Genomic DNA, 26,028 nt, shown 5'->3' on the forward strand with positions numbered 1-26,028 from the left:
AAGATCTTTCAGAAACATAAATAGGGTGTAATACTAGCTGGAGGGGAGGTGATAAATCCAAGAAATTTTTTATTTCGTCCAAGAAAATCCACATTTTTTCAAAGTTGATTTCCTTGGAAGAAGTGAATTCTTCCTTGGATTTATCGTTTCCCTAGCTGGAGGTATATAACAAAAGACAAATTTAAAGGCATTACTCTAGTAAGATATTTTTTCCATCTTTCAAGATACAATAATTCATCTACGTTATTGCTATATTGTACTACTAGCTATTAGTACAACGTAACACCTTAAAAATTAAAATGCATGCAACCGACCCATAAAAGTATAGAACCTTCAAATTTATTTAATTTAAATTATACTATTCATATATGCTTGATGCCAATTTCATCAATTTATAATGATGTAGGACATGATTACATTATGTTGGCCAATTCAAAGGTCTCATTTATAACCTTCCACATGAAGCTCAACTTGGAAGATTCCGCGGCATGAGTACCGGAAAGCATATCAGCCAACAAACCCAAACCCGCAGCATTCAAGTAGGTAGTAGGCTCTAAATGGGTATGGTCTGATCTCACATCCTTGAACCCATCATTTGCATCCGGACCTCCGACAATGGCTCCGACATGTACGTTTGGATTCGGGTTGTTGTTATTGTACCAATTTGAGTATCCCTGGTTGCAGCCTACTTTAGCTGGATGGGCTTTAATGGATGGGATTGAAGCTCCTCTGTGGTGCACTTGTTGTGGGAACTTGTTTCCAAAACCCACCATGTATGACATTTTCATAGGGTTATCTCCTAGAATATAATCCACCTACAAAAAAAAAAAAAAAAAGGGAATATTATATAGGACCACAATTGAGATTCGATATTGCAATCTATCAAAAGTGCATATATGCAAGTTGGGGCCCTAGGGTTAAAGGGGCAAAACCCTTTCTAGGAGGGTCCTTAAATTTTGTATAAGAATGAGGGAAAAGGTGCAAGTAGTTTGTTGGAAATATATAACAAATGGAGAATTCCGTCACTCTATGAATCACAGTATTTGTCGTTTAAAATATGAACGTACAAATATGAACTATCAAATATTCGTTTATAATATTAATATATTCTATTTACGATGAGTACTTGTCGGTTTTACTATTTTACGCGAGAAGTATTTTGTCAAAACTTTTACTTGCAAAAACTTAAACGATAATTAAATTGAGAAGTATATGAACCTGTGATTTTGTGAATGCCTTGATCTTAGAAAGAGATAGATTAACTGAGCCGCATTGGACACCAGAGACATGAGCTTTTTTTAGAGCTTTAGCATAGATAGAGATTATCATTGATGCACTTGTTACATATTGCAAATTTGCTGTATCTCTAACAAATAGAAGTCCACCTGAAGTTCATAAAAAATAATAATAAAAACATAAAAACAAATTAGAAGGAAATTAAACAATATTTAATTAAAATTCAATTTTTTGTTACAAGAAATTTATGTGCATGTACCAGGAGTAGTTTGAAACTGAGCAGAACCACTTCCAGGCACAATCGAACATACAAACGAGTCTGCTTTGCTTTTATAATCACTCAGCATCTGCCTACCTCCTAAAAATTCCTGAAACAAAAGTGCATACGCGTAACTCATGAGCAAAGGAATTGAAGCTCTTGTCATTCTACGTCTGCAAGGGTTTAACCTGGCTTTTCTTTCCTTATAAAAAATAATCATAAAAAAAAGCTCGAGGCCGACTAGGCCACCAATCTTAGCTCGGTATCAATCCCAATCTGCATATTAAAACTCCAAGGCATTCCGTGACATATCTCCATGTGTCACAATTACTTGGCAAGTGACATGACATAGCAGTGCCATGTCATATGCACACATCTTTTATTGCGTCCTCATAAAATTGTGATCCACATGGGGGATGTTTATAATTTTGGTACGTACCTTGGCTAGTAAAACTTGAACCCCAGCATACTTGTTATCCCAACTGAATTCGGAAACTGACTGACTCCATCCTTTATTGCTGGAAACATAGTTCAAGTATTTGCTTTTCCCAGTTGCCTTGTACAGCCATGCTGCAGCCCATAGAAGTTCATCCTTCACGTACAAATTACAGAAGTTATATTTAATAAAGGCCAAAATAGTACTGACTATAGTATTGGATTTAGTAACACTATTGTCATTTGTCATTATATGCAGATGGTAGTTTCCCGTTTTTCTTTGTCACTTTCAAAATCAACAAGATCATTAATTAATTAATGGACGATGATAAAGGTCGCAAGTTGCGACAACATTTAGTTGTCGCAATCTTACGTGTCGCAGTTTAATTGGTACATATAAGCGCCACGTAGGTTACACGTCATTATAATATTTTTACTATTAATTCAATATTTCTACTATGAAAATATGTAAATAAGGTAGCCGATATAAAAAAGGAAAAAAATAGAATATTAAGATTTTCCTACCTTTTTTTATAACATGTATAATAAAAAATATAAGTTAAATATTTTAATTTCCAATTTAAATCATGACATATAAGCATGCCACATCATCATTGTGACACAGCTTAAAGGTCGCATGTTGCGACCTTTATCATTTTCGTTAATTAATTAAGGCTATGAATAATTTAGTTCAGGAATTGCTTTCAAATTTATAAAACAAAAAACTGAAAACTAGTTGACAGTGATGCCAAACAGACCCTTCGTAACACTATACTAAGGTGTTAGTTAAATTTACCTGATAACCAGAATAAGAGCAGTAAAAAGGGCAAGAAGCTGAATAAGATCCTCTATACTTGTCTGCAAAGTTAAAGAGCTGAAACATAACAGTTTATACAACTTAATTAGTAGTCCTAACGATCGAGTAGTCGTGATTTTATTCATCTACATGGAAATGGGTTTTTTGTCAAAAATGACCTTTTATAAACGTTTTTTTGCGAGAAAGGACCTTTTATGACGAAATTGGTGAAATGGGACCTAAAACATAAATTTTTTTGTTGATTGGGACCCTTTACCGGTTTCTTGGAGTTGACCCAAGATTCCGGCAACGACTTTGACACGTGGCAACCGGAGAAGGCCACCTGTCCATTTAATGATTAAAAAAAAAAAAAAAATTGCCCCAAAAAAAAAAAAAAATCCCCAAAAAAAAAAATTAATCGAATTTTTTTTTACCCCAAATCGATATTTTTTTTTGCCCCAAATCGAAATTGATTTTTTGGCCCCAAATCGATTTTTTTTTTTTTGCCCCAAATCGATTTTTTTTTTTTTTGCCCCAAATCGATTTTTTTTTGCTCCAAATCTACCTCCAAAATCCCAATTGCCTTAAAGTTCGTCACTGAAATTGTCTGCCACGAATTGTTATTCATAGCCACACGAATGAGGTTTGCTATTTTTTCCCCTCAAATTCCTCCTCAATTGTTCTAATTTTGCTTCGAAAAAATTAGGGTTCTTCGCAAAATTGGGGCATAAAAAGAGAAATTCTATTTGGGGCAAAAAAAAAAAATCGATAATTTTTTTTTTTAGGCAAAATATTTTTTTTATTTTGGGCAAATTTATTTTTTATTTTTTAATCATTAAATGGACACGTAGCACTCTCCGTTTGCCACGTGCCAAAGTCCTTGCCGGAATCTTGGGTCAACTCCAAAAAATCGGTAAAAGGTCCCAATCAACAAAAAAATTTATGTTTTAGGTCCCATTTCACCAATTTCGTCATAAAAGGTCCTTTCTCGCAAAAAACCGTTTATAAAAGGTCCTTTTTGGCAAAAAATCCTATGGAAATGGAATTAGTTAAGTGTAGTTTATGTGGCGTTTCTTACTGATTGTGCATGTTTTAATAGCTTAGAAGAATAGTTGGAATTAAGCCCTTTGAACGCGATCGATGCAGAAGCCATGGCAGCTGAGGCATCGGCGGCGGCTTCAGTTCCAGGGGATGAAGAAGTGATCTTGTAGAGTGTTCTTGGTGTGTCCATGTCTTCAGGGCGTTCCCAACATTGATGATCAGCGTTTCCATCTCCTACCTGCGTGCTTAAAGTCACCACAACAAGAATAAAAACCTTAACTTTTAGAGGTATAAGTGTATAACGTAATTAGTCCTCTTTTAATTGCTATACTTTTTTCGTTAGTGAGATTAAAGTTCCAAAGTAACGCAACAATTTTAATTAAATTATTTTTTATCACCTCAAAAAAAATCAAAATATTGTATTTTACTACCTAAAAAAATCAAAAAATTACTTTTTACCACCTAAAAAATTAAAATTTGTTTTTACCATCTGAAAAATGAGAAAATAGATTAACTGTTATTGAGGCCCACTAATTCAATTTTCTCCCAAAATTTTACAACCTTCTATAATTTTCTTTAACTCTTTCACCCTTCTCATTTTACTACTATTGAACTTTGTCCATTTTGTGAATTTATGTGAGGAAAAATTAAGTAAATTCATGGAAGAGAAGGAAGCATGGGAAGGGAGAAAATATATTGTATGCACCCGGGTGCAAAATGCTCATTGTGCACCCTATTTTTAGATGAACATATTGTTCAAAGAACATAGTAAATGAACATATAATTCAAATCCAAAGAACATATAGTTCAAATATTCCACTTGTACATGTACATTGAAACCATTCTTCTTGTTCAATAGATGCTCAGTAAATGTTCATCAGGCTGCACAATGAGCATTGTGCACCCGAGTGTATAATCCAAATTGTGGGAAGGGAAATGATGTTGAATAGATGAAATCGTGGAATAAGAGAATATATTAGAGACATTACTGTTGTTGTGGCTCCTCACATTAATGATTTCATTTAATTTTCATTTTCAGGTGGTAAAAATAAGTTTTATATTTTTTTTAGGTGGTAAAAAATAAGTTTTATATTTTTTAAGTGGTAAAAAATAAGTTTTATATTTTTTTAGATGGTCAAATATAAGATTTTGTTATTTTGGTGGTAAAAAACAAATTATCCTATTATTTTTATTGCAAGTGATTAATCTCTATCGCACTCCATGTCACATCGAAGTCTCTCGATCTTATAATCTTTTTCATTCTCATATCTTTTTCTTTTCATCGATCACATATTTACATTGGCTCCTTAATTAACACGTACTTATAAACCATGTATTTGACAACCATCATTTAATTAAATTAACAACTACTCTTTCCGTCTCGGAATACTCGATCCGGTTTGACCGGCACAGAGTTTAAGGGACTTGAATTGACTTATTTAATTTAATAGGTAGTAGTTGATATTGGGGTATTATTTTAATGTAGTTAATGGGAAATGAGTTAAGAGGTGGGGTTGGGAGAGAGTAGGAGTTGAATTTTTAATTATTTTTTGTATGGTGTAGGGGTAGGTGGGTTAATAGGGGTGGAGTGAGAAATAATATAATATTGTTAGAATATTTTCATTTTTAGAAACAGGTCAAGTATTAAGGGACGACCCGATAAGGAAAACAGGTCAAGTATTTCGGGACGGAGGGAGTAATTAACATCTAACGACTAGCTAGTGCAGCACCTAAAACATACTATTGCAGCAATCATTTGTTCAACCGGACGCAAGCATGAAGGTCGTGAAGATTGTACGTAACAACTATTTACTTCATACTTTATCGAGTAAATATATGTTTCATTAAGAAAATAAAAAACAATTATAAAAAGGTGAATTGAAGATGCATGCCTGTGTGTAGAGGGTATTGGAAGAGGTGTGAGATTTTATGATGAAATCGGAACCCCAACGGATGGCTTGGAGAAGGTAATCAAGTTGTTTGGCTGAAGAGATCTCTGATTTATATTCAATTGCTGTCCAACTTAACAAGGCTGTCGTAAATGACATTGGCCACCCAAACTTCACATTGTCCCCTGCATCATAGTATCCTCCCACCAAGTTTACCTGCCAATTAATTTAATAACAATTAAATTAAAATAGATAATTACCTTTCAATTCTAGGATAAATAAGTACTTCATCCGTTTCTTTTTACGGAGTAGTTAATTATCGGTAAATGAAGTTATAAAAAATTGATATTCACAAATTCATTAAAAGAATCTAACAAGATCTCGAATGAGTACGATTTTTCTAAAGTATAGATCATCAAAAATAAAAAAAGTAGATTTTATGAATAGTGCAAAAAGCAAAATGCATGTTGCAAATATTTTGAAAGAGATGAAGTTTTTTTTTTTTTTTTTTTTTTTTAATCATAGCTAGGTATGGTATTATAACCTCGCTCGTTACTTTATGAATATTGCATAATACTACTACTAGTAGAACTTCAATTCTTAAATTGTGACTTGCATGTACAACTAATTTTACTACGAAATATACCAATATAACACCTATATATTATTCCAAATTTCCAACTACTACATCTTATTATGCTTCAAATTTTATGTTGAAAAACGTTCGGGTGTTGGACCCCCATGACCCCGTCCATCACTAAGAAATTTGGCGAATAACATAACTACTCATTTCGTTCCTTAATACTTGCACCGCTTTTCTTTTCGAGTCGTTCCTTAATACTTGCACCGCTTCTATAAATGAATTTTTTTATCAATATTATATTATTTCTAACACTTACCTACTAACCCACCTTCACCCATACTCTCTCAAAAAATGATTTAAAAATTCACACCCCACACTCACTACTTCTCACCCCTTACACATTTCCAATAACTATATTAAAAAAAATACCCCACTATCAATTATCCATTAAATTAAAAAGTCAATTCAAGTACCTTAAACCCCGCACCGGTCAAATTGGTGCGAATATCAAGGACGGAGCGACGGAGGGAGTATAAGAATATCCTAATACGAGTTTTGCTACTTATTAACAAAATTTAATAACAAGATATATTTGAGAACGTCAATTCGCCCTATGATAGCTCAAAAGACCATTAATTAAAAATATCGATACGTTATAACATGCATGTCAGTTTTTATAGTCAATGCAATGTTTGACAACATATCTTAAAAACTTTTGCATAATAAGAAATAATGAAGGGAATAATATAGGAGTACATGCAAGTACAAAGTGTATGTATAACGCACATTATCAGGCCTTCCATCAGTTAGGGCAGAATCTCCACGCCACTTTACCCTTTGGCTCGCCGGCAACTTACCCGACCGTTGCCCTTCAAAGAATAAGATCGCTTTGCTTAATGCATCTTTGTAATCATAATTATTAGCTTGCAAATTGTATAACTTATCATCTCCCCCCTTACTTAGCTTTACAAAACAAGCTAAAGCACAAAAGAAAACTACAATTAACCTCATCATGAACTTAGTCATATGACTCTTCTAATTGATAGGTTACCAATACCAACATTTATTTATAGGATTGTGCTAGGACCGTATATATATATATATACCATGCATGATAATTACGACACATGTAAGTTCGTCTCTAATTAACCGGTCTTGAAAAGCTTTTCAAAGGTGCAAGATAAAGTTTTTTTTCTTTTACCCTGAAGTCGTAAATAATTATGAAATGATGAAGTCATATAACATGTGAACGTTACGTGAAGAATTGGGAAATGCATGGGAACTATAATAAGTCACACTCTGAAATGGTGAGATTCCATATAATTGTTCTCGATCTGTCGTTATATCAAACATGCATATTAGGTATGGCATCATAATATCATTCGTACTACGTACGTAATATGTGTATGGAAGTTTAACGAAAGTTTAAGAAGTTTTGATACGCATAATATCTTGATTAATTGAATTACTGATTGATTTAGCTTAAACTTTCATTTTCTAACGTACTGGCATATGGTTCTCCAAGCACTTTTGTTAAAATGATTAAGACCATCATCCATAAGGAAAATAACGAGTTAAGACCGGCCATGTGCCATGTCATCAATCTCCTACTACGCATCTAATATATTTGAGCATGTAGGATTGGTCTAACAGTTAAGTAAATGACATGATAGGAGATTAATTGTTATGTATTATATACTTATGTGTTCATTAGACCTTATTATTGGACGGATAGGCTCAGGATCGGTGCAGGTTAAAAGGGGATCGGGTAATGAAAGGGTTACTTTTAGAGGGTCGATAATTGGCTGGTCAAAACGGGTTGCAGGTCAATAGCGGGCCGATAGTGGACGGATCAATAAACGAACAAGGAAAAATGGAAAAGAAAAAAAAAGTTGTGTGCAAATACAAGTGAATATGAAGCTATCCATATAATTTTTCACATCATAACTATTTTAGTTTTCAAAATTATTGTGTTATAAGTTTGGCCTTATATTGACACTGTCCAATAAAGGCCATGTCCAATAAGAGTCTTACCCAATAAGAGCTCTATTAACATGATCCAGGCCCTATACCCATTGAGCTACCATTTCTAATAACCAGGTCTAATGTTCATTAGTCATTACAATATAAGGGTAGTTGACCAAGCTTAGAATGAGCCAGAAGAGTTACGTATGAGGGTAATTGGCTACTAATCGCTAGTTCGCTACTACTTATGGCTAGTGATGGCAATGGGTAGGTCTGGACCGCATCCTACTAGATCCAGATCCGTTTTCCACACATGGATCCAGATCCGGATTTGCGGATCCAAAATTTTTGAATCCAGCGGATCCGCGGGTAGGATCTGGATCCACATGTAATTTTTTTCCCTTCAAAAAATATTATTTTTATGCTACTTTTTTTACAAAAGTAAAATAAAATAATAATTCATTCACCCTATAATACAAATAATATTCTAATGGAAATACAGAAAATAAATATCAAAATTATGAAAAAATTAAAATTCATATTATTTTATACATATTTTTTTATTAAAAATAAAATTTCATTTTAAAACGGATCCATGGGAAGGATCTGGACCGGATCTGAATCTGAAAAACGGGATTCAGATCCTATCTGTCATAAATGAATTTGGATTCGGATCCAGATCCACAGGTTCCAAAATTTGAAGTTTCGGATCTTGTAAAACAGATCTTGATCCACCGAATCTGTACAATGTCAAGGATCCATTGCCATCTCTACTTATGGCGCATAAGCACTAGCAATTTATCTAGGTGGCCGGTTTACTCTACAAATTCACCGGCCTATCCCTTTAATTTCCTTTGTTCAACTTGAAGATCTATCTAGGAATAATGCTATCATTTCTTTTTTACTCCATTATGAATTTCTAGGATTTCCCTTGCTTTTTTGGAGTGAGGGGGCAATGATGAATTAACGAAAGTGGCAAGATAGATAATAGCTCTTCTAAACGTAACTACGTAAGATTCTTTAGCCGATAATTTTAGATTAGCTGACGTATTTTGTCAAATATTGTGTAATCTCGTATCATTCTCATTAATAACACACGTATATATAGTACAACTCAGTTACCTAAACCCTAGGTACACATTAGGTAACTTACCATAGTTAGGACTCTACAGAATATTCACAGAATAATATCTAATATCTTAACATATCTTAACATCCCCCCTCAAGGTGGAGCATGTAGATCTCGAATGCCCATCTTGTTCAAAAAAAACTCAAATTGCGCCTTCCCCAACGCTTTGGTGAAGATATCTGCTAACTGAACCTTCGTCGACACGTACGACGGACTGATGATCCCTTCCTTGATTGCATCTCGAATGAAATGACAATCTGACTCGATGTGTTTTGTCCTTTCATGGAACACCGGATTCTGTGCAATATGCAACGCAGACTGACTGTCGCAATACATCCTCATGCCTTGGTCGTGTGTCACCCCCAAGTCGCGTAGTAGTTGTTTCAACCACTTCAACTCACACGTCAGAGCTGCCATCGATCGATATTCTGCCTCAGCAGACGACCGAGAAACAGTATGCTGTTTCTTGGTCTTCCAAGAAACTGGCGACATACCAAGTGACACAAACCATCCAGTCACCGACCGACGCGTCATTGGACACCCTGCCCAATCCGAGTCGCACCACCCCTCCAACTGCAACGCACTGTCCGACCGAAGTAGTATACCTTGACCCGGACACTTCTTCAAATATCTCACTACTCGCAAAGCTGCTTCCCAATGTGCCTCCTTTGGTGCTTGCATAAATTGAGATAGGACATGTACAGAGTAGGCAACGTCTGGTCGCGTGACAGCCAAATAAACCAGACGTCCGATCAGACGCCTATACTGCTCACCGTCCGACAGGTCTGGCCCGTCTGCCAATGCCAACCTATGATTCTGTTCCATGGGAAAGTCCACAGGCTTTGCTCCCAACAATCCGGCCTCTGAGATGATGTCGAGGGCATATTTTCTCTGACATACATAGAACCCTTGACTACTTCGTGCCACCTCTAACCCAAGGAAGTACTTCAGAGCCCCGAGGTCTTTCATTTTAAAACACTCCTTCAAGTATGCCTTAAAACTCTCAAGCGCAAACTTGTTATTGCCTGCGATAATCATGTCGTCCACATAAATGAGCACACTCAGCTGCAACGTACCTTTAGACAGAGTAAAGAGCGAATAATCGGACAGCGACTGTCGAAATCCATAGTGCGTCAATGCCGTCGACAACTTCTGGAACCAACATCTAGGTGCTTGTTTCAACCCATACAACGACTTTCTCATTCGACACACTTTGTCAAAGTGATTCTTCAGGAATCCAGGAGGAATCTTCATATAGATCTCTTCCTCCAAGTCACCGTGCAAGAACGCATTGTGGACGTCCATCTGATGCACGTCCCACTGTTTGACAGCTGCGACAGCTAGGAAAGTTCGAACTGTCGCCATCTTCGCGACGGGAGCAAATGTCTCATTATAATCCAACCCTTCCTCCTGATGATTCCCTAAACATACCAATCGAGCCTTCAGTCTCAACAAATTCCCATCCTCATCACGCTTCTCAGTATACACCCATTTACTCCCCAGTGCTTTCTTCCCTTCCGGTAAATTTTCCAACGTCCATGTCCCCTGTTCCTCCAACGCGTCGATTTCAGCAGCCATTGCCTGACGCCACCCCTCATGCTGCATCGCTTGTTTAAAACTCTTAGGAACTTGCCCTTCTTGCAATGCTGCTATATAATGCCTGTGCTTTGACGAAAAACGCTCATAATTAACAAAATATGTGATAGGATAAGGAGTACCTGAGAGTGATGACGCCGTAGGTGTTTTGTCGGAAGTACTATATTTTTCCCGTATTGTATGTATCACACAGTCTTTCAGCTTTGTCGACGGAAACTTCGCACGCTTCCCCCTTCCTAACTCCGTATCCTCCACACACTGCTTTGTCTCACTCTCGTCACTACCCGTCGTCTCCTCTACACCTGTCTGTGAGGAGACGATGTCTGAATCCACTCGACTAGGTGTTTCATGTTGTTGTTCCTCCCTCACAGGCGACGACACTCCCCTGTCGTCGCCACTGGTCAATGACACCCCCTCATCAGCTCCCGGATGCGACAACACTCCCTCAGTATCACCTGTAGGCGGCGACACCCCAGCAGTATCACCTGCAGGCGACGACACGGTCTCAGGACCCGTAGTCCCACTCTCATCCAAACTCCAACGGTCAATCCCCCCATGACCATCATGCACCAGTGGCAACACATCCGATTCATCTACAAAAGGAAACGTCCCTTCATGAAACTTGACATCCCGTGAGACGAAGAACTCATGTGTCTCTAGATCATAAAGTTGCCATCCCTTCCTGCCAAACGGATAACCCAAAAACACACATCGGCGACTCCGAGACTCAAACTTATCCCCTTTACACCGGAGATTATATGCATAACACAGACACCCAAACACGCGGATAGGCACATACGATGGTGGTTTACCAAACAACATCTCATAAGGTGTTTTATTGTCAAGGATCGGGGTAGGTGTACGGTTTATCAAGTAACAGGCGGCCAAAATACATTCCCCCCAAAATGTTATTTGAAGATTTCCTTGAAAACGTAACGCCCTCCCAACATTCAAAATATGTTGGTGTTTTCTCTCGACTCTCCCATTTTGTTGAGGCGTCCCAACACACGACGACTAAAACAGAATCCCATGTTGACGAAAATAATTTTGTAAGCAATTGAATTCAGTACCATTATCACTGCGTACTACTCGAAGGGATCTATTAAACTGACACTTAATCATGGCAACAAAATTAAGAAATGTCGATGCAACTTCCATTTTATTACTCAGTAAATAAATCCACACACCTCTAGAATAATCGTCAACAATGGTAAAAAAATACTTTGCCCCACAAGACGAGGGAGTCTTGTAGGGTCCCCATAAATCAAGATGAACCAATTCAAATGTGCGACTAGCACGACTAACACTAACTGGAAAACTCTCCCTACATTGTCTCGCCCGCGGACATACATCACAAATTGTTTTATTCTTCCTAATCTTATGACTCACATGAGGAAGTAACTGCAACACTTTTTCCGACGGATGCCCCATCCGTTGATGCCACAAGTCGACCACACACTCCACTGCTAGCACACGAACCTTTGGAGCCCCACGGAAAAAATATAGTCCTTCCTGTCGATCACCTACGCCAATCACCATCCTCGTCGAGCGGTCCTGAAGAACACACATTTTGTTAGTAAATTGAGCAGCACAATGTAATTCGTCACTTAATTGAGTTACAGAAATTAAATTGCAGTTCAATTTAGGCACAAATAGAACATTATCGAGCACGAAACCATCCTCCAAGACCACCGAACCATATTGGTTTGAATTTGCAGGTTGACCGTCCGGCAACACAACCTGTTGATTTCTTGATGTCTTGATATTTCTCAGGATTGAAATATCACCCGTCACATGACGTGATGCCCCACTGTCAACAATCCATCGTAAATCAAGATTACCTTGCAACTTGTTTGAAGGTCGTGACAAGATGTCAACTATTTGCTGGACTTGATCCTTCGTCACCCCAACAAGCTCATGATTGGTTGTCGTCACTGCACCCTGCGATCCGTCTCCACTCGTCACAGTGGTTGTCGCCCCTCCTGTGGCATTGCTCACGGCATTGGCACGAGCGACACCACTGGTCGACGACGCTGCCCCACGAGCTACTCTGCCTCCTCTAATCGACGTCCTGCCTCCTCGACCAGGCCCTCGTCCACCTCGTTTCTTCTCATCCCACCATTCAGGAAATCCAATCAGCTGATAACAAGTTTCTTCCTCATGACCCTCACGATTGCAATGACCACAAAATCTGCCACTGACATCTCCCGACCTCGACCGAGCCTTAGTCTCGACCTTGAACGCCATGACACTCTCCGGACCTCTCGCAGCCTTGGCGCGCATGGTCTCGGTATTCATAACCGTCTGGTACGCCTCGTCGAGTCCTGGCAACGGCGATCGTGCTAACAGTTGTGCACGAATGGCTTCATAGTGATCATCCAGGCCAATTAGGAAATAGTGCAGACGATCTTCATCGTGAATGTCCCCCACCTGCTTCGCTATATTACACGTACAACCCGCACATACACACCTGGGAACTCGTGCATACTGTACGTACTCCTTCCATACCTTCGACAAGCGGCCATAGTACTCCATGACGCCCTCAGACGTGCCCTGCTTGCAACCACTTAGAGCCATCTTAATATGGCAGACCCTGGTGCCCGACACGACGCAGTACCGCGTCCTCAAATGACTCCACAACTCGTGAGCAATATCAAAGTCCTCCAGATTCGAACGCAAACTCTCGTCAATGGTGTTTGTGATCCAAGACACCACCATCGAATTGACCGCAATCCAATGTTTCATCTTCGTCTCGTCCGTAATGGGCTCCTTCACAGACCCATCAAGAAAACCAAATTTGAATTTTGAAATCATCGAGCGACGAACCGCTTTGGCCCACTCATCGTAGTTCGACGCTCCTCGAAGTTTTACAGGGGTGATGACAATACCGGGGCCGTCACCTGACCCAAGATAGTAGTCCAGATCGACGGCGGCGGCGATTGTCTTTTGTGGTGGCTCCTCGTCATTACCCATTGTTATGCCCTAGGAATTTGTAACTCCTCAGAACGCAGTACTCAACAAGCGAAGGAATTCGCTGTTCTCAAACTCTCTCAAACTCGTGCGGAAAAAAATCTAGGGTTTTTAACCTAGGCTCTTGATACCATGTCAAATATTGTGTAATCTCGTATCATTCTCATTAATAACACACGTATATATAGTACAACTCAGTTACCTAAACCCTAGGTACACATTAGGTAACTTACCATAGTTAGGACTCTACAGAATATTCACAGAATAATATCTAATATCTTAACATATCTTTAACATACATATTTACACTACTAATATTTGATAATTTGAATTTGATATCGTCAGTAATACGTCCATACATTTACATTACTATTTATGTTAATTGGAAGTTATCAATGGAAAATATCAAAGGAATTTCAAATGTCGTTCCTTCAAATAAAGTGAATAATTGAAGGTACGTGTGAGGCGTCGGCTATGTATGTGGTTGTATCACTTGTACGGGATTGAAAACTCACTGAGGATCTTAAGGACTTTAATTTATACGGCACGACGCACTAAAAAGTAAGTGATGATACATAATACACTTCTTCGGTTCGTTTGAAATTTACGGCAATGATGGGACTTTTACATTAATTTATCGCAATACGCACGTGTAAGTATTTTATTACGGAGTACGTATGTACGGAGTTATATTACTTGAGTCGTATTCACGGTTTGGTTATATACGGAGTACAGTACAATTTAATCAGCAAATATGTGTGTGATAACTGATAAGGCCTTGGCCCAAACCACCAAACTACAACTAACCCAAATAACATTGATCAAGTGCTCAACAATATATACGAAGTATTTGCAAACAAGTGTGTTATTTAAAAGAGACACGTATCCATCCTTAAAATTCAAACACTAATACCTTTTTAAGGGGGTGGACTTAGTTGTTTACTTGTTTAACTAGTATAGTACCCGTACGATGCACGGTTTACAATCTAAAAATCAAATTTGCACGACATCTATACTATATTTATGAATAACTTATAATTCTGTTACGTTATTGCCCCCCATTCATTATCATTATCATTATCATTACCCCATTGTCTCAAAGAGGCTCCCGCAAGAAGCGGGGTAAGGGGGGCTCGTACGTACGCAACCTTATCCCTGCAATTGTAGAGAGGTTTTCAATTGACCCAAAAGCGATAACGGGACGACAACCGACCGACCATCTTTTACTTCATGGAAAGGAAGCGAAAGGCTTTAAGAGTCATTTTGATTTAGTCCATTAGATCCCACAGCCAAAAGAACAAATGAATTTTAGGCTCCATCGGAAATAAGAGTACATAGATAAATTTATTTTAATTTCTTCCCCTTTCATCACTCGTGTCAAACATAAACTTATTCACATCCTTCCTTTACTTTGATAGCCATACCCACATAATTCCACTATATCTACATCATTATCTGATCACTTACACCTACTCTCGCGTACTTTATTCAACTAGATATGACTTCGAGTTAGGGTGGGCATGGTATGGAGGATGGTCCATTTACCTGTATCTACCTGAAAATCTCATCTTCATCCCAAGCTACTACAACAGGTACGCTACTCATTTTCATCCAACTCCCCGCCTGATAGAACTTATCACCGCTCCATCACACCCACCTCAAACTGACCTAGCTCTAGACCCCCTTTTTGGTAGAAGAGTTTTGAAGTTTAAAACTCTATTCTAGAGTATTCGACAATTTCGTTGTCTGATTAGAGTAACCGTGTAAATAAACAAAACATTATAATATGTGGTAGTAGTGAAAAGCGAATGTTGATATATTCATACAATTAGATGAATGATAAACGATGACAGACAAGTCCTGCCTAAAACCCGTGCAATGCATGATTTATTTTTTAAGTTTAATTATTAAAAGAAAGGTGAATGATAGAGTGACATTTGTCATCACCATATTGATTTCCTCTCTTTTAGTATAGTATATAGATCAATATATTGAAACTTATGGGATTCTATTGGAACTTATAACACCTGATTGAAACGTATTGACGTCATAACACCTGATTGAAACTTTTTTATACTTATCTAAATATATTAGACCTTAAACTTATTTTTTTTTAAGCCGAATTGAATACACCTTAAGTCAACAAGGGTGTACGTTGTGCACAATTGATCATGAATACGGGTATATGGCGAGCATGCATACGGTGATCATTATAAACTACAGTAAAAGAATAATTTCCTTCTATTATCGAACAATTCTTTTTCCATACATAGAGTTATAGAGGGCAAATGGTGTAGACGTAATTTGATTTTGGTTTTAGGTGTCACCCCTTCGAAACTTTACCAAAGTACTAATGGTTTCCATCTACATTATCGAATCTATTACTTTATATTAAAACAGACACCGGAAATTAATGACACATGCCATTTCCTGGTGTAATTTTTTCCCACAAAAATCCTAGTGCTAAAATAATAATTTTATAATATCCGTGTGTGCAAGGGATATAACCTAGTTTATATGATAAAAGAAACATGTGAGTTAGAGGTTAGCTAGGTGGTGGGATAGTTTGAAAGAGATTTTTATTTTAGTTTGTAAAGGATCTAAGTGTAAGTCATTTTAATTGTCATATTTTACCAGCAAATAAATCATTTATAATTCCAGCACAAAAATACACATACCATTTATACCATATTAAAGTTCAAGTTACCAATATAAAGGATATCGTCAATAATTTACAATGTGAGCTCAAGGTGGAGCGGAATCGGGTGGATCGAGCTCATGATCTCGATCGCAACTGAAGCATCAATATATTTAAATTGCTTTTCTTATTTCCCGTAATTTGTTTAGTTAGCCCATGTTAAAAGAAAAAAAATATTACAATACAAACTTTGACTTTTCAACGTCAATGGATTTAAGGAAAATGATCAATTTCTTAAATCTTAATATATGTGAAACTTTCTACAACAATGTCATATTAATTTAGATCGGAGGGGGTACGTCGTGATACACAAATTTATTTCTCGGTTCTGACAATTAAGAACATAAAGTTTCTTATTAGCATTAAGCAAGCAACAAAACATAGATGTAATTTCAAGTCATTTTACCTTTTTCATCCAACACGAATACTATATAAAATAAATAATCTAGTCTAATCGTCACATAGTGTAATACGAAGTAGTATTAGAGAATAAAATGCAGAAAAAGCAAAAAACCTAGCCGTCCTCCTCCTTTTTTTCTCTCTAGGGATTACAAATTTCAAAGGTTTCTAGGCCGGAAATAGTCAAATTTCTTCTGAAATTTGGCTATTTTCGGCCCTTTTGGTTTAATTATTCATGTGTTTGTCTTCAGATTCAATAAAACTACATCGTTTGAGTGTAGTAAGTTCCCCTATGGTGGGATTAGTGAGTGTATTAAGTTCCCCTATGGTGGGATTAGTTGAGTATTTGGGTCTTAGTATTAGTATAGTTTTGGTGGAGTATCGTCGTGAATTCGGTTCGTTGATAAAGAATTATACGAGATTGAACCAGTTATCAAAATTTCAAATTGACTTAGATGAATCGGATGGAAACCGTCCTCGCGGCTACAACAAATCGTTAGACCGTCTCTCCGTAAAGGTTGTATGTTCCAGCTATATGTGCGAGAAATGTCCCACAGTGCAATATCTTTCCAACGATGGTAGTTTTGATGAAGGAATACCTCTTTTTGATTCAATTTGTTATATATTTGTTAAATTCGATTTCTGTTGTAGATGTCGTATGACTTTCTATTAATGAATTGATTTTACATTCAAAAAAAAAAAGTAGTATTAGAGAATAACACATCACATCCTTATTACAGTTTTTAATATGGAAATGATTTTACAATATCTTTTTGCTAAATTTTAATTAGTGTATAATCGTATTCTTAGTAATAAAATCAAAGATATTATTTTATTTTAATTTTTTAAACTTAAATATTTATATTAAAAGAGAGGTCAATCAATGAGTGACATTTGTCATCACCACATTGATTTCCTCTCTTTTAGCATAATATATAGATAGATTAGGGCTTGGAGTGTTGCTCGGCGAAGATGAATTGGAGGATGGTGGTGCTCTTGCCTTGTCAAAGATGGAGTGATGATGGTTGTGGTGTTGAATGGTGGAAAATGGTTAAACGGGAAAAGAGGAGAGAGGGGCAAACTGGCAGCCCGAAATGGCCGAGGCGGGTGCAGCACGATATGGAGTGGAGTTGGCTAGGAGATTGGGATATAGCAGCGTGATATTGGAGAGTGACTCCCTGAAGGTTGTTCGTGCCATTAAGACAAGGCAGGAGGGTGTATCCCCTATTTACATTTTGTATGATGATATTGTTGGTACATGTAGTGAGTTTTTCCAATTTATGTGTGTTCATGTTAGGAGAACGGGTAATACGTTGGCCCATTGCATTGCTAGATGGGAAACCGGTATTGACTCAGAGCGTATTTGTATGAATTCATTCCCTCAAAGTTTGACAACTTTGGCGGAATTGGATTTGATTTAATGAATTGGTAGCTCGGTCTTTCTCTCAAAAAAGGAGAGAGGGAGAATAATTATTTTCCAAAACTAAAATGAAAAAGTAATAAAATATGTGACGTGGTGATCCACGTGGACCAATAAAAATTCCCTAAAAAAACATGGACCTATAAAAAGTAGTGGCATATCGCGAACCGTACAAAGAAACTGGACAGAGGAAACTTTTGCTTATATGGCTACGTACATAACTAGGTTTAGCACACAAACATCAGTTACATCACATCACTAAATCATGTAAGGGTGAGTTTATCTCTCAGATCCAACCTCAATTTTCAGACTCTATCACATTAACTTTCCACTAACTTTTATTGTCTATTTTTTCATTATTCAATCTCACACAAGACTCTTCATTTTTACGCGCGTACGTTATTCCCAGACTCACCTCAAACTCAACTAAACTCCTAAAAAAAAGAATTAAATATGATAAAGTATGGTGATGTGACATAATTTATTTGGTTGGAGGAAAATGAATCCCGAGTGAGTCTTGTTTTATCAAACTCACCTCCAGACTTGCTGTAATCTTTTACCACGTTATCCTAGAATTTGACTCTAAATTATTTTCAAGACTCCCCTCAAAACTAGGGATAGACTCACCCTAATGTAGTTTAATTAATTGAATTTTGCATCATGAAAATGAGAAAATCTACCAGCAAACTACCATAAACTAACGAAATAAAAAGATCGATCCTTGAAATTCAAGTTTAACAATAGCATGCAATCATAGTATCTAACTTGTACACCAATAACGACCTTTTCTAATTAAAAATACTATTTTAAGTAGCGATTTCTTGTTTCTTTGAACTCCTTACGTCCCATTTCTAATTAGCCCATTGATAACCTATTTTTCTAAACTACTTGATCCAATTAATTTCATACATCTAATATTATATAAATCCCCCAAAATAACTATACAATTACGTGATTCATAATTAACCATTTGATAAGCTTAACTAATTTTAATCCTCCTTAATTGGTCGCCAAACTTGTTAAAACATTCTCTTGACTCAAATCACACGCAATCCCGGCTTCCAATTTACTTCTTCAAGAAGCTCAATCCAGATTTGATCAACTAGCGACAATATAGGCTATCCAATATTGTTTATGTTTACAAGTTGTTCTCAAACTTTCGATAGTTAGAAGACCAGAAATTATTACTTTAGTTGACTCTGAAATGTTTTTGACTCTGAGATGTTACTAAGGTTCTCATGTCTATAGTATACGTAGTAAAAAAAAAATTTTTTTGACAGCTAGTTCATTCAACGAATAAAAAGCAAATACAACCTAAACTAGAAAGCTAAAGAAAGGCGAATACAGCAAGTCGAATACGTAGTATGAACTATGAAGTGTACGGATATGTGCAAAGGGGATTCCTTTACCATATTGTTTATAAGGATGGCATTGGGCCGGTTCGGCCATAGACAATTGCTAAGGAATGAAGTCGTGGCCTGTGCTCGGACCATATTTTATTTGGAAAAGCGTGCCAATATTACCGAGATGACAAAGCACGATAGGCATATAAATACGGTACAATACGACACGACACAAGGCCACGTGGGTTTTGGGCTGCACTTTTTGAAAATTCTGGCATGACATGAAACTAGTGGGTATGATGTGGACTAGATCTAGGAAAATTTGCCAAATACAATCTAATGAAATTTTCTATTTGCCAATTACAACCTTAAATTTCTAATTTTGCCAATTACAACCTTAAACTTACACATCCATTTTAAATTATAACTCAAAGTTATTTTTCGGCAAAAATCACCGGAAGATGATGTCATAATGTTATTAAAAAAAATTGTATATAAAAATTAAATCGGTACATAAGAATTAAAACAAAAAAAAAAATCGATTTTTTTTATATAGATATTATGTACTTTGTATTTTTTTTTTAATAAAGTTATGACATCATCTTCCGGTGATTTTTGCCGAAAAATGATTTCGGGTTTTAATTTAAAATAGATGTACAAGTTTAAAATTATAATTGACAAAATTAGAAATTTAAAGTTGTAATTGACAAATGGAAAACTTTATTATGTTGTATTTGGCAAATGTTCCAATTAATAACCCCAAGGCACGAGACTCATCACATTCACAATAAGGAGCGAGCCACACGTACAACCGTCTTTATGTAATTATACTTTGTGAGTATATGAGGAAAAAAAAAAACTTTGATGTACAATCAAAGCAGAATCGGTTATACAGTGAATATAATCCTCTTTTTGGAATAAAATTAAAATTAACATGGAAAAATTGGAATTGAACAAGATGAATGGCATTTTTAGGGGTGGTAATTCCATCCAAATTCGACGGATATCGGAAATGCTACCTTGCCAAATACTTAAAATAAGTAGCGTTTTAATTAGGTTAAAACGCTATCCGCTACCTCAAATGATACCGTCGAACCGATCTTAGGCAGCGGGTAGCGTTGGATGAATTTATAGTATAGTTTTAAAAAATATATTTCACTTCGTACATATCTTTTACAATATCAACCGCTAGCTACTTTTACCGAACACGCATGCTATTTATTCGTTACTTTGACCGCTAACTGTCACCACTATTGTTCACCGTTACCCCGTTACTCTAACAGCTACCCACTACTCCATCGTTAACTGCTACCTGCTACTGCTAGTTTTGCCGAACGGGTCTACATCGTGTAAAAATGAGGCTGCGCAGTAGTTACCTACCTCTGTCTACCTTCCTCCAAATACCCTTCAACTACCTCCATCTTCCCCTTGTTAATATAAATACCATCCCCAACAAGCAAGAAAACATTCTTATTCTTTCCAATCCACATTTCACCCAAACTTTCAATTTTCTCCAAATGGAAGCAACTGGGATAACATCTTCATCCTTATTACCCCAAGATTTTACCCAACAACCATCAACCCTAATACCTAATTACAATACTCATGATGATCATCAAATTATGCACATTTTCGACACCGCTAACAACGTTATTAATAATCATCAGTTTATCCAAAACACATTTCCATCCACCCCTACATCTTTATTTACCAATAATAATGATCTTAATAACAACATTATTAGTAATAATAATGTTTCTTCATCCTTAAACCACCTATTATACTCCCCATTATCAATACCTAATTGCTCACAATATCATCAAACTCCTCAACCTCCTATCTTGGATAACATTGATTGGGTTAATCTTTTCTCTTCTTCTTCTGGTGATCATCAACAACAGGCTCTTGAGCCAATAAGCGCGGCCCCATCAGTCGGATCATCAACCTCATCTGCTCCAGCTAACAACAACAACAACAACAACAACGACGACGATAATAGTAACGGTCATACCGGTACAAGTAGTAAAGCAAGATCAATAGCATGTTCTTCTACTAGTTCTATGAAGAAAAAAGTGGTAACCCCAAGGTTTTCTTTCCAAACAAAAAGTGCGGAGGATGTTCTTGATGATGGGTATAAATGGAGAAAATATGGCCAGAAATCTGTCAAAAATAGCACCCACCCTAGGTACGTACGTGTGTCTTTCAATTCTTTACGTATTATTTAACATACTTTAATTAAGTTACGTTTTTTCTCGATCGTCCAAAATTTGTTGTTACGTGTGTTAAATATAGGCATACTAGTGATTATACACGTGACGTGTGTGTGAATTTTATAAGAATGTTGTAAAGGTTTAAAGGAAAAAACAAATTCAACATGTCATTAATTAAGGATATAATAAGAAGCTAGCAAAGTGATAAATGTTACAACTTGCAACAAAATAACTTGTGCCACAACTATTTTTTTAGTTACATAAAAATATATTATTAGATTGTAATTTCTATATAATTACAAATATAATAGGAAATAGTACGTATACATTTACTATAACCATTATAAAATTCATTTCCCTCTTTTTTTATATGGATTACCTTATTTAATATTTTCATAGTAAAAGTATATATGATATTGATAGTAAAGATAATTTGATGAGTCGGGGTCTACGTGACACTCTTGTGGTACCATTAAACCCGTAGAATTGCGATATATTTTATTTGTCGCAACTTTCAACATTTATCATAACATTTACTCTCTTCTAGTCCTATATATCCAATAAGTTTCGATCAAGTCTAGCTAGTCATGCACGTCCAATAAATCAATCCGTTCAAATAAGTTTCAGATAATTTGTTCATCAGGAGAATTCAGGCGAAGATAGTGCACTCCAACTCTTGTAACTATATATTACTCTGTACTATTTTAAGACAACTCGATCACATGCAGGTACAAGAAAATTATTTGTAAACTGTATGTCTTATGTCTAGAATAATAGTTTTAATATACAAAATTGTATCCTAAAAAGAAAAACAGGAACTCTAGACATTTAAGCTGGAGGTTTCAAGAGCCGATCGATACCAAATTAAAGAAATAACATTTCTTATTCAATTATTTTATGTAATAATAGCTTTCTTTCATTAAACACTTTAACTCATTTCCTCGTTGCACCAAAATACATTAGAGCATGGTCAATAGTTGTTGGAGGCTGTTCAGATCCCTTTAAAAAAGCTCACTAAAGGAAGCTAAGGTAGACAAGCTAAACTACGTGTCTATGTACGTAGAACAAGTAATTTATATATCTTCCCGAAAAAGAAAGTAATTTATATATCCATTAATTTTTAATACCCTGCCTAATTGTTTATTGTTTTCCTTTACACGAGCTCGCTCCAATTCACTAAAATCGCAACACTTGCAATTTGCCTAGTAATTTAGGCAGGAAAAAGATAATGCATGTGATCGATCGATTATGCAAAGTACATAAAGTATACTATGTATAATTCATTTTAAAGAGGGTATATAGAGAAGAGAGGAGTGAAAATGAGTATGAAAAGTGTGATTAAATAAATGGTATAGAGTACAAGTTTATTTTAACAAAAAAAGGAAAATTAAGTGTTGCATTTGCAATTATTTTGAAACATCTCAAACTAACATGCTAGTGTTGTAAATTCACTTGAAATGAAATAAGTATCAAATAATTATGGCTTGTAATTAGAGAGTAGTAATGTTATATGATACGAGTAGAATATACTACTTCCGTTCCTTAATGTTCTTTACGCTTACTATTTGCACGGACTCCAATGCAATATTCAACGACTTATATATCCATTTTCGTATGTGAAAAAATTATAAAATTTGATATTTTGAAAATACCTAACGAGACCAATTTAACAAAATCTTACGTGATAACATTTTGATGTATATAACAGTGGAAATCTACGGCCAAAGTTTTCATACTTTAGACACATATTCCAAAGCGTAAAGAACATTAAGGAACAGAGGTAGTACTTCCTCCGTTTCAGAAAGTTCTTTACGCTTTGAAAAATGTGTCCAAAGTATAAAAACTTTGACCGTAAATTTTCACCATTATATACATCAAAACATTACATGTAAGATCTTGTTAGATTGGTGTCGAGATGTATTTTCAGAATATCAAATTTTTATAATTTTTTCACATATGAAATTAGATATATTAGTAGTTAAATATTGCATTGGAATCCGTGCAAATAGTAACTGTAAAGATCTTTTTGAAACGGAGGTAGTATATCTTATTTGATAGAGCTATATATGAACTTGTGAGTATTACCTTTATGCTTTAAGGAATTATAGTATCGACTTTAAAAATGTTTCATTAACATTGTCTAATTATCTTTATTCTTGGCATGGTGAAGGAGTTATTATCGTTGCACATACCACACATGCAACGTGAAAAAACAGATACAACGTCATTCAAGGGATAAAAGTATCGTAATTACAACATACGAGGGCATCCACAATCATCCTAGCGAGAAATTAATGGAGACATTGAGCCCTCTTCTTAAGCAACTCCAATTCCTTTCTCGATTTTAATTAAAGTTGAAGTTCAATTGAAAATCGTGTAGTCTTATGTAATTAATTAGCTAATTAACACCATGAATTTGGTGCATGTGCTGATGTGCACCAACGAATTAATGTTTGACCATTTCTTTTGTACGTACAAGCTAGCTAGGAAAATGTACAAGCTATATACTTAAAAAAGCAATGCAATATCAATTAATGAAAAAAAATATAGACATAGTATATACGATTATATGAATACGTGTTTTTTTATTAGTACGATGAAAAATCCTACCGTACGCTATATATATTTTAAAATTATTCTATATAATTGATACACAAATGAGAGTTGTTAGACTTTGTGCATCATTGACTGAATTTCAGTCAAATTAAAAACATTTTCTCTCTCATCACTACAAGAATTTGTATTGTTAATGACAAATTAATAACGACGGGTCAAAATTTCGGTCGCAAAAGTCTTTTGCGACGGGGCTAACAACCAAATAATGGCGGGGAACAACCGTCGCAAATGTCTTTTACGACGGGTTAACGACGGAATTTTTCATTAACGACGGCCCCCTTTTATGACGGGTTCGAGACAGGAAATCCCGTCGTTAATGATATGTATGTTTTATATAGTGTTTTACCCCCGTCCCTTAGTACTTTTATGCGTCAAATGAGCTCTTAGGAGCCGTTTTTAGTATTAATATGTGTTATTGAGTGTGCCTTGAGTTTCAGGTTTGATTATGAGAAATTGGTCGTTTTTTAGACCCGTTTCATGGTGATTTAGGCCACTACACGAGCCCGAGGAAGTTCGGGACCTTTATCGTCGACTTTCGGGATGCTTATGGTTGAGCCCCGAGAGTTAGACTCGGTGATATGGGCGAAGGATATTGAGGATTGCAAATCGCCCTGTGAGCTGAGGGCGAAATGCGACCATCGGGCGGAAAGAAGAAGAAATTGAAGTCATTTGTACGCGCCCGATCGGGCGCACTTCGCCCGGTCCGGATCGGGCGCCCATACTTAAGCATATCCTAGGCTTTCGCAAACCGCCTGATCGGGCGGAATTTGGCCCGATCGGGCCGACTATCGAGCACATCGCCCGATCGGGCGACGCCAACCTCTGCAGCTTTTCGCGTGCTTTCTTTTCCGGTTTTTAGGCTTTATTTTGGCAAACTATATAAAGAAGCCTTAGTTAATTTTAGAGATACTTTTGTTTTCCAATATTGAACCTTAGTTTAATACCCTTAGCCTAGTTTTCTCTCTAATTTATGCAAAAACACTTAGTTTAATTCTCAATAAAAATTCAAGCTTTCAATTTCCTTTGTTCTTCAAATAGGTATTGTTTCTTATTTTAGTTAATTCTATTGCTTTAATAATGCTTTCAATTATGATTATCACTTTGTCTATTGTTATATGCTTGAGTAGTCTAATTTCTAGGGTTGGGAATCCATGAATAATATGAAGGGATGATTGAATGATTTTGATTGTTGACATTGTAATTGATTCCTATTGATTGGTTTATTTCACTATGCAATTAGATTTGCGCAGGTTTGATTGTAATAGTCATGCAATATCAAATTAAGATTCGAGAGATGCAATTTGATGTTTAGGCGTGTGTCAATAGGTGGAATTAGAGTTAATACGTAGCGAAAGCCCGTTAATTCTAAGTGTAATACCCCGAATTTTTAAAACTCGATTAATTATGCTTAAGTATTTTTATTTAGTTTAAAATCGTTTTAAA

General features: G+C 36.2%; 2 protein-coding genes across 2 annotated transcripts; one reads left to right on the top strand and one right to left on the bottom strand.

Moving 5' to 3' along the window:
• Window positions 1–180: 180 nt before the first annotated feature.
• LOC110805597 (endoglucanase) lies at window positions 181–7,318 on the bottom strand. Its single transcript, XM_022011217.2, has 8 exons — window positions 7,026–7,318; window positions 5,660–5,872; window positions 3,805–4,005; window positions 2,727–2,804; window positions 1,935–2,087; window positions 1,496–1,604; window positions 1,219–1,385; window positions 181–815 (listed from the first exon to the last, which is right to left on the bottom strand). Exons 1-8 carry the CDS (start codon window positions 7,263–7,265, stop codon window positions 414–416), a joined length of 1,563 nt encoding a protein of 520 aa, XP_021866909.1. The 5' UTR covers window positions 7,266–7,318; the 3' UTR covers window positions 181–413.
• A 13,796-nt stretch (window positions 7,319–21,114) lies between these two features.
• On the top strand, window positions 21,115–25,546 carry LOC110805596 (WRKY transcription factor 71). Its single transcript, XM_022011216.2, has 2 exons — window positions 21,115–21,944; window positions 24,140–25,546. The coding sequence occupies exons 1-2, from the start codon at window positions 21,115–21,117 to the stop codon at window positions 24,315–24,317; spliced, it is 1,008 nt and encodes a 335-aa protein (XP_021866908.2). The 3' UTR covers window positions 24,318–25,546.
• Window positions 25,547–26,028: the final 482 nt, after the last annotated feature.

Source organism: Spinacia oleracea, chromosome 6, assembly GCF_020520425.1.
Source record: "Spinacia oleracea cultivar Varoflay chromosome 6, BTI_SOV_V1, whole genome shotgun sequence".
Taxonomy (NCBI): domain Eukaryota; kingdom Viridiplantae; phylum Streptophyta; class Magnoliopsida; order Caryophyllales; family Amaranthaceae; genus Spinacia; species Spinacia oleracea.